At 50.3% G+C, this 9,383-nt stretch overlaps 1 protein-coding gene across 3 annotated transcripts in view; it reads right to left on the bottom strand.

Annotated features, from left to right (window-relative positions):
- Positions 1-2,054: 2,054 nt before the first annotated feature.
- Kcnh6 (potassium voltage-gated channel subfamily H member 6) overlaps positions 2,055-9,383 on the bottom strand; it is a 20,246-nt gene continuing 12,917 nt past the window's right edge. The window contains exons 9-13 of one of the 3 annotated variants that reach the window (XM_013354550.2): positions 7,100-7,293; positions 5,103-5,187; positions 4,392-4,548; positions 3,584-3,758; positions 2,055-2,818 (exon numbers count right to left, since the gene is read on the bottom strand). In XM_013354550.2, coding sequence (XP_013210004.1) covers positions 2,660-2,818; positions 3,584-3,758; positions 4,392-4,548; positions 5,103-5,187; positions 7,100-7,293 — 770 coding nt within the window. In that variant the 3' untranslated portion in view covers positions 2,055-2,659. Of the gene's footprint in view, positions 2,819-3,583; positions 3,759-4,391; positions 4,549-5,102; positions 5,188-7,099; positions 7,294-9,383 lie in introns of those variants that run through there. The other 2 variants (XM_026777199.1, XM_026777200.1) reach the window with 2 other exon arrangements.

Genomic DNA, 9,383 nt, shown 5'->3' with positions numbered 1-9,383 from the left:
TGTGACTTACGCCTTCACATGGGCTTCTGGTTTGGTGTTGTTTCAATCTTGTTGCTTGTAACAGATCTGATTAAACTACTTATATTCTGATTTAATTTTAGTAGGATACGTATATGTATGTATGTATACACAGTACATATATATACACACACATATATTATATATATATTCACCCATTTTTTTTCTAGTTTTTTTTTTCAGGTTTGGAATTTAAACTTTCAATGTCTCCACTGACTGGTCCTCTGGATTTCTTTGCAATCTGTTGTAATGTCCTGTGGTGGTTGACATCCTGACTTGAGAGATCCTAGAATCACCTAGGAGACAAGTTTCAGTGCTTGTGAGGAACTATCTAGATTAGGTTCACTGAGGTGGGAAGACTCACCTTAACTGTGGAAGATTCCATTCCATGGGTTGCGCTTGCGAACTGAAGAAGGAGCAAACTCTGAGTGTGGGCACTCGGCCCTTTTTGCTTTCTGTCTATAGATGCAGTGTGACCATTTGCTTGACACACTGACTTCCATCCTTTGACTACTGGACTGCAGGTATCTTTGCCAGTGAAGTGAGTGTTTTGGAGACAACAGATAGTCGGGATTTGGCTTTTAAATCTTTGTTGGGTGAGTTCAGATGTTTAGATTTAAGATCATTATTGAGAGATACTTGCTAATGTCTGCAACTGTGTTGGTTGCTTTTCTGGATGGTTGGATTATCTTGTTCTGGCTCCTGGCCTGATACTCCAGGCTGTTCTGCCTCAGCTTCTCAAGTGCTGGGTTTACAGGCCTGAGCTACTTTTAATCTGTGTGCAGGTGTGTGAGGAAGTACACATACATGTGCATCTGTACATACATATATGTGTATGCCGGAGGACAACCTTAGGTGCTGTTCCTCAGGAATGCCACCTACCTCCTTAGAGACAGGGTCTCTCATTGACCTGGACGTCACCAATTAGGCTAGAATGGCTGCTAGCAAACTCCAGGGATCCTCCTGTCTCAGCCTCCCTAGTGCCAGGATTACAAGTGTATAGTGTATACCATTATTGCAGGGACCCCCGCCCCCCCTTTCTTGAGATAAGGTTTCTCTGTAGCTTTGGAGCCTGCCCTGGAATTTGTTCTGCAGACCATGCTGGCCTCAAACTCACAGAGATCTGCCTGCCTCTGCCTCTTGAGTGCTGGGATTAGAGGCGTGTGCACCACCACCACCACCACCACCACCACCACCACCACCACCACCACCACCAGACACTGCAGGGATTTTTATGAGGGTTTGGGAAACAGAACTCAGGTCCTCATGCATTTTACCCACAGAGCCATCTCTCTAGCCCCATATGTTGTTTTGAACTAGCGTTAAAGTCTTACTAAGGGTACAAAACATTAACTTTAAGGTTTCAGTTTGTAAAAATACTTGCAAGTATGTGCTGGTCTAATCACTAACAGACTCTGTGGCATCAGATAGAAATTGCAAAAGGAGGGGAAGATGGGGGTAGGAGTTATATTAGAATGATATGCGGAGAAATGGAATGCTGTTTTAAAAGGTTTCTCAAGTGAGATACTCTGGGTTGGAATCTGATTCTCCTTTTCCTAGTGTATTAACTTTGACTATTTTTTGAAATATAATTTACATGTGGAAGTGCAAAAATTTTTCTAACCTGAACAGATCCATGTGGCCATCACCAGACCAGAAAGCAGAACAATACTGAGGAGGCTACCCACACTCTGGTAAGTGCCTTAGCCTCTCTGCTACTGATCCACGATCTCTCCTGTGAGGACAGCAATGCCCACTCCCTGAGGTTGTCCTGAGGGTTAGATGAATTACTGTCTGCAGGGCAGTCAGGATGGTGGCGTGCTGGGCAGACACTGACTATTGTCATGATTCTCTGTGGACACTTAGACCATATCTCTGTTTCCTTCATCTGGAGATGGCCTCAAACTGTCGGCTCCTGGGCTCAGCTGAGACATCTTCGGGTCTCCAAGAGGTTGGATGTGAGAAGGGCTTAGAGAAGACCCTGGCACCAGTGTGGACCTGCGGATGCTCAGACAAGTTACACATCTAGCCCAACATAAAATGTTCAAGACTTTATTTGCTGTGTGACACTGCATGTCCCCAAGGGACCTCAGGGGAAGAGGGGCTGGGGAGTGAAGCTCTGTCTTTCAGGTTAACCACAGAAAATACCTCCAACTCCAGCCATGTTAGAGGTTTTTGGTGAAAGGTCTGGTCGACCCTGGCCTTAGTTCTGGGCTTTTGAGGCAAAGGATAACTGAGCTGGGAGGCGATCACATGCAGCCCCAAGCAAGACTCAAGATCAGAAACCTCCCTTCTTCACTGACCGTTTGAAGCAGCCCTCTGCCTGGCTTGCCGATTATATGGAACCTGAAGGGGGTTGGGCCAAGTCCTGAGCCTCTTCGCTCAGGCTGTCTCACCTGGCTCAGCAGTCTGTATTTCTCTAAGAAAATGGTTTTCAGAGTTTCATCCGAGGGCTGTCTGGCTCCCCCAAGAGGCTTAACTCTCGCCCCACAGTATTTCATGGTGGCTTTTCTCTTGGGGTCCAATGACCCTAACTCCTTGTGAAGCCAGGATCTGAGCCATGCCTCTGGAACTCCAGCTGCTTGGGAACAGAGTCGAGGTGTTCGGGAAGGGAGGGAAAGCGGGGACCGCTGATGAGTCCCTATACTTCCAGGGGACACAGAGATGAGGCCAGAGGTGACAGGAATCCCTCAGGCTGTTCCTGTTCTGAGGCTGGTACCAGAGTTTTGTCCACTGCCACAGCCAAGTGACGCATCCTGGGCTTCTGAATATGTCTGTCCAAGTCACCATAGCTTAAGGTCTGGGAAGGAGGCAAAAGAGAAGGGGGTGTCCTGTGTACGGAGTCCTACCCCACCTCCAGGCCAGGCTACAGAGTTCTTCATTTGGGGCACGAATGTGTGTATATGGATATATATATATATACATATATATGTATATATATATGAGTGTTGTGTATATATGAGTGAGTAGGGGTGTTTATGAGAGTGTGTATACGTGCGTGCATGTGTGTGAATATTTTTGTGTGTGCAGTGCGTGAATACATAAATGCTCAGAGGTCAATCTCAGGTGTTGTTTCTTAGGAGATGTCTGCCTTGCTTTTTGTGACAGGATCTCTCACAAGGACCTTGGGCTTGTCAACTGTGCCCGTGAACCCTAGAGCTCCACTTGTCTTTCCCTCCCCAGCCTTGGAATCACACATCTATACTACCACACCCGGTTTGTTTTACATGGGTGGTGGTGGTTGAACTCGGACCCTCATACTGCACGGCAAGCACTTTCCCAACTGGGCCATTGCTCCGGCCCCTGAGCTGCATCTTGATCCACTCTGACCTCAGGGATGCTCCTCCTCAGGAAGGTGGGAGAACCTCAGGGTCTTGTTGTCCACCTGTCTGAGCTGTGGGGTCTGTGACCACCGTCAGGGCTCTGCCAGCACCCTGTCCAGGCTGCTCCACCAGGTGATGTAAATCATAGGAAGGGCAGCAGGAGATACAGCTTCTAATCCTACCACATACATGTTGAGGTTGGGCCGAGGATGGGAAACCCTGGGGATGCCCCTGTTTCTCACCTGTGCAGGGTGTTCCACCAGAGGCCTGGGCTCTGCACTCCACGTCACTGAAATGTCAGGAAACAAGGCCAGGTCACTGGAGGCAGGGGCTCCCAGAGTGTAGCTGGTGTGGCCCTGTGGCTGCTGAAGTATCTGCAGGATGCGGCTGAGGTCTGAGGACATGCGGGATTCCAGTCTGCTAGACAGAACAGACATGGTCAAAATCGGGGTTCTGAGAGAAGCTCAGAAAAAAACCTCCATTCTGTGACCTGACCTCTTCCCACTGAGTGAAATGGCAGCCTGGGGCTACCTGAAGTGACTTCCCCACTGGGATCCACAGCCTTGGCCCGAATTCCCCTGAGCATATCCTTGTCTTTCATGACACCAGGGACCAGGCATGGTTCATACCACATTCAGTCCTAATGATGCTTTGATGTAGGTATTCTAATTGTACCCATTTTACGATATGGCAAACTGAGGCAACAAGTTGTTACACTCAGAGCTTGCTCACACTCTAGCTTATGAGTTACATGCCTTCCTTGCCTTTAAGCTTTCACTGTCATGCACAGGAAACACCCCCTTTCCAAGGACCTCTGGAATTTGTGCTGCTTCCCTCAAGATGCTTCCTTGGGCATGTACTAGGGTTTGCTGGAAGAAGCCATCCAAGGAATTATGCTTAGTGACATAGAATTAGAAACCTATGCTAAATGTGTCTGCCATTCTAAAACCCAACCACGCACCCAGCCATGCCCCTAAACTGCCAGGAGGTGGCGCCTAACCCAGCCGGATCCTTTTGCAGCTGCCCCACCCTTGCCAGGGAGGTTCTCACCTGCTCATCTGAGCCTGGAGCTGCTCTAATTTAGAGCCTAGCTCCCGAGGCCAGCACTCCAGGTCCTGCTGTGGGTTTGGAGGACTTGGGGGCATTTGCTGTATCAATTCAGGCCAAAGTCCGGATGCATCCGAGATGCTCAGGGAAGGGGCTGCACCTTCAGAAGGGAAGGAGACAGCCTTTGCTATCGGATTCCCCAGGCCTGTTCCTTCTCACCAGAGTCCAAGTGCTCCCCTGCTTGTCATGGGAATGCAGTATGAGGAGCGAGCGGCTCTCCTTACCCAGGAGTTCTGGGGACAAGGTCCTGTTCTTATGGAAGTCTGGCTTCTAGGACCCAACTGGGAGGGGAACAGGGGGCCTCAGGAGTGGTCAGGATAGGGATTTCTAGCCCTGGACTCATTGCTCATGGAGCTGCAGCCTGGGAGGGGGGTGGGTGGGGATCTCTTGGAACCTTGATATAGAACCTCAGGCACTTGGCTAGTACCCAGCCCGGAAAGCAGCACCCAGCAACCAGTGAGCTGTCCCTCTCTGACTCAGAGGACACGGGCTAGCAGGGCTGGGAAGACGGAGAAAGGCTTCTATCCCCTTGCCCAAGGAAGAATCTTTACCTACCACTGAGTGGCTGAGACAACCTCTTTCAAGGAGAGACAGAATAGAGGGGTCACTAGGAGTGGCTGGGGGCGGGGATAGGCAGGGGCTGTCTGAACTCACCTGACTGGCTGCCACTGAGGAAGAAGCCTTGGGGGTCTTGGTTGCCTGGGGCCTGTTGGGGTGATGACTGGGGACCCCCATCTGCCTTGTAGGGAACAAGAGCAACAAGTAACAGGGGCCAGAGCTGGGACAGGCTCTTTCCCTGTTCCTCCCTGTCCCCAGTTCCCCTCTCTGGCCCTTGTAACAGCTGGATGAAAAAGTAGAGACAGGTATCTGGGCACATCCGAGGAGCTCTGGGTGCACCCTGGGAGCTGTGGGCGGCTCCCTGCAGGCTCCCTCCTAAAAGGGCCTCTAGCATGGGACCAGGTTTGGAGATGGTGACCTCACACCTGGTGACCAAGGAGAGTCCCCTGGAAAAGTCTATGAGTGACAAGATGAGGGTGGACAGCAGAAGGGCTCCTCCCTCGCAGCCTTTTCTGCAGTGTCCCAACACCTCAAACCTCAGCCTTGGCCAGTGAGTTCTGTTTTCTGGTAAAGACTGATCTGGAAACCCCTATCTAGTGGTATCTATGGGGGCATTCTTGGGCTGTCCTCTTTCTGGCACCATGAGACTTGGGGGTACCTCGGGGTTATAGTTGACTCAGGTCAGCTAAGACCATGGAGATCACATCCCTTCTGCCCTAGTGTCCAGCTATAGGACACAAAGGCCACCAGATGACTCCCAATAGCTAGGTCAACCAAGCAGGGTGCTGATTGTATACCTCTTGTGCAGTTCAAGAGAACAGAGAGGCGCAGGGAGAACAGCCTGGGAAGGGACAGTCATGGTAAGAAAATCTACCTCAGCACCACACTCCAGAGCACTGGTTCCAACCTCCCTAACACTGTGTCCCTTTAACACAGTTCCTCATGTTGTGGTGACCCCAACCATAAAATTATTTTCGTTGCTACTTCATAATAGCAATTTTGCTAGTGATATGAATCGTAATGTAAATATCTGTGTTTTTCAATGTCCTTAGGTGACCCCTGTGAAAGGGTCATTCAATCCCCAAAGTGGCAAACTGGATGGGCTGGCTACTTTCACATCAACTTGACACAGGCTAGAGTTATTTGGGAAGAGGGAACCTCAACTGAGAAAATGATCCCCACCAGATTGACCTGTGGGCAAGTCAATGGTGCGTTATCCTGGTTGATGTATGAAAGCCCAGCTCTCTGTGGGCAGTGCCACCCCTGGGATGGTGGTCCTGAGTGCTGTGTGAAAGCAGACTGAGGAAGCCATGGGAGAAAGCCAGTAAGCAGCACTCCCAGGCCATGGCCTCTGCATCAGCTCCTGATTCTCTTGGATGAGGGACTTCAAGCTGTAAGATGAAATAATAACCCCTTTCCTCCCCAACTTGATTTTGATCATGGTGTTTATCACAGCAATACTAATCCTAATTAAGATACCCCAGAAATTGGATGTCTCTTGCATACCCTATGGCCTCTTTGGCTCTTTAAATAAATGTCACTTTATTTCTCTTGGATTGCTGAGTGATAAACTTAAAAGACAGCTGCTGTATCACCATGCCTGGTACCGTGAGCCCTCTGGATGTTAGACCCCCTGGATTTTTTTTTTTTTTTTTTTTTAGCTTAGTGCCGTGTAATGGAAAAGCCCGGGTTTTAAAGTCAGACAACTTGAATTCATATTTTTGGCTCTTCCATCTACTTGCCGTATGGCTCTGGTCAATTTACTTACCCTCTCTGATCCCCAGTTTATTCATTCCGATAATGGAATTATTCACACACAAGGACAGGACCGAATTAAACAACATAAAAGAAGCCCAGTACTTAGTTCCCAGTAGTTACTCACTAAATGGGAGCTATCATTATAGTTAGGGCTGCGTTGACCATAGCAGGTACAGAAGCACTCCAGCAAAGGCTGCAGGAGGAGTTGAAGGGAAGGAGCAGTGGCCAAATGAGTCCTTTAGGCCAGGCAGGCCAACTCCTTAGCAGGCTGGCTGGGTGCTATCCACACCCAGCTTCTGACCCACCACCACCCTGGCCCACAGGCCCAGACTCACGTCCCGCAGGTTGAAGGTGACCTCCAGCTTACTCCAGAAGGTGTCTGCAAAGGCAGGGTACATGTCGAGCACCTCCAGCAGGTCTGCTCGATGGATCTTATGCAGGTCACAGTAGGTCAGGGCACGCACATCGGCACTAGATTTGCCTGGCCTGGCATGGAGACTGACGGGCTCTCCAAAGATGTCATTCTTCCCTGCCAGCCAGAAGGATGGTGGTCCCTCCAGGGTCTGATTGCTTTATGAAGACCTCCTCTGGGGGTCCCTTGGCTGTGATCGTCCTATCCCTCCCCACACCTCAGAGATCCCACAGAGCTGGGGCCTGCTGCTGAGGGGTCTGCGGACAGGGTACATTGCTGGCTTTGATGGAGAGGCGTATGAGGAGGGCCTTTAACCAGTCCTCAGTTACCTCAGATTCCCTCAGAGATGCTCCTGCCCTGAGAACATGGGTTCTCCTTTTTTTTTCTCAGCCCCTCAGAACCACCTTCTGCCAGAATGTCCTTTTCTTTGTCTATACTCGTTGGCACAGTTCCCATTCTGGTCCAATGCCAGTCAATGACACCAGAGGCTCCTTGCTCCATTTTCTTCTGCTCCCCTCGAGTCACTGACACTATGGAACACATGACAGAGGACCCAAGGATGGAAGCTTCCAGATCCCCTGGGCAGGATCCGGAGCTTCAGTTTCTTTGTCTTCTTATTCTCCATTGTACACATAGGGAACCAGCAAGACCCTGGCAGGGTGACCTTGCGGAGCTACCTCCCACCTGCACTTGAGTGTCTTCAGCCCTCAGATGGGCATAACGGTGCCACCTTCATCACTGTGGTGTTTGCAGAGGCAGAGGTGGTGGTGTTTGAGAAAGTCCCCCCCCCCAAAGCAAGGGGCCCCATGCTAGGTCAGTGTAAGAAGGTACAAGGAGAGATGGACTGGGTGGATATAGGGCAGATGGTCAAGGTAGGTAGTAAAGTACTGGGTCCTTTCAGAGCCGGGAGCTAGGCTGGCGATGGGATATTAACATGAGCAAGAGACTCTCCCATAAGGAGCCCTTCAAATCCCTAAAAGGCAGGCACTTAAGTTGCCAAGGTTACAAAATTATCTGTCTTAGAACCGGATGCAACCAAGAGCTCTGGGCCCTGAAAGAAGGAGGGGCTCATACTGCCTACCATTGTTAGGACAAGGAAGCAGGGGCTTTCAGAAGGAGTAAAAGTCCAGGAGAATCAAGGACGAGGCCCACAGAAAGAAGGGAATTTGGGCATAAGAAACAGAATGTGCTCATTCATCCCTGCATAGCTAAGGCTGAGAGAAGAGAGGCCATGGACCCTGGTATCTTTGACTCCCACTGCCCCCAGGAAAGTCCGGCCTCCTCAGCCTTGTGGCACTGGACAAACGACACAGACAGGGATAGATGGAGGCTAGGCTAGTGCCACCAAGAGAACAAGATGGAAAGGAGGGGACTGGGCCTTAGAGAAAGAAGGGACTTGCTGAGCTCACACATGGACCCTGAGCCTGTATGTCAGGGCAATGTAATACCAACGCTCATTTTTCTTTTTACACATGAAAAATTACGATCTAATGTCTATTTCTACTGGGGACAAGATGAGAGGTTTTCTTGTCTCTCACTGAAACTTAAATTGGGCCAGCTTCTTAATTATTAATATAAATTATCCTCCATGCAGGTGGTAACATGGCTTGGGTGAAAGGGAAGAACTCGGGGGAGTTCGTACTGTAGGCCAGCCGACTGGGAGACCGACTGGTCTACCTGCCAGGTGCAGGGTGGGCTCTGAAGACAGAAGAGCACCGGAGTCACGGCGTGACGAGAAAGAGTTGTCTAGCTGCAGCATGGAGCTGGGGCAGGAAGACTGGACTCAGAGTGACCCCACTGGGTGGCATCAGGGGTTTACACATGTCCACAGACCACAGGGACCCACCAAAGGGTTCTAAGTGAGAGTGGATCTGTGCAGATGTGTCGCAGGTGACTTTCGGAAAGTGAAGAACTGAGGATGCACCTCGGGCCCGGCCTCTGGACGCTGCTCCCCACGCCTGCCCAGGAGGACGGACCCAGTGGAGGCCGGAGTGGAAAGCAGCTCTGTTAGTAAGGGCAAGAATGCTCTGTGCATGACAGGGTGGGGGCAGGGGACTGGAAACTGGCAGAATGCTCCTGCAGTTGGCTTTAGCCCAGACAATGGAAGGGCAGGAGACGCTGAAGAGGCCACCTTTGAGGGAAAGTGATGGTGTCAAGTTGGGATCTATTGCACCAGGTCTGGCTTTTTAAAAATTTTATTTTATTAT

Source organism: Microtus ochrogaster, unplaced genomic scaffold (genome assembly GCF_000317375.1).
Source record: "Microtus ochrogaster isolate Prairie Vole_2 unplaced genomic scaffold, MicOch1.0 UNK48, whole genome shotgun sequence".
Lineage (NCBI taxonomy): Eukaryota > Metazoa > Chordata > Mammalia > Rodentia > Cricetidae > Microtus > Microtus ochrogaster.
Note: the sequence above shows the minus strand (reverse complement) of the source record. Positions and strands in the feature narration are given on the sequence as shown.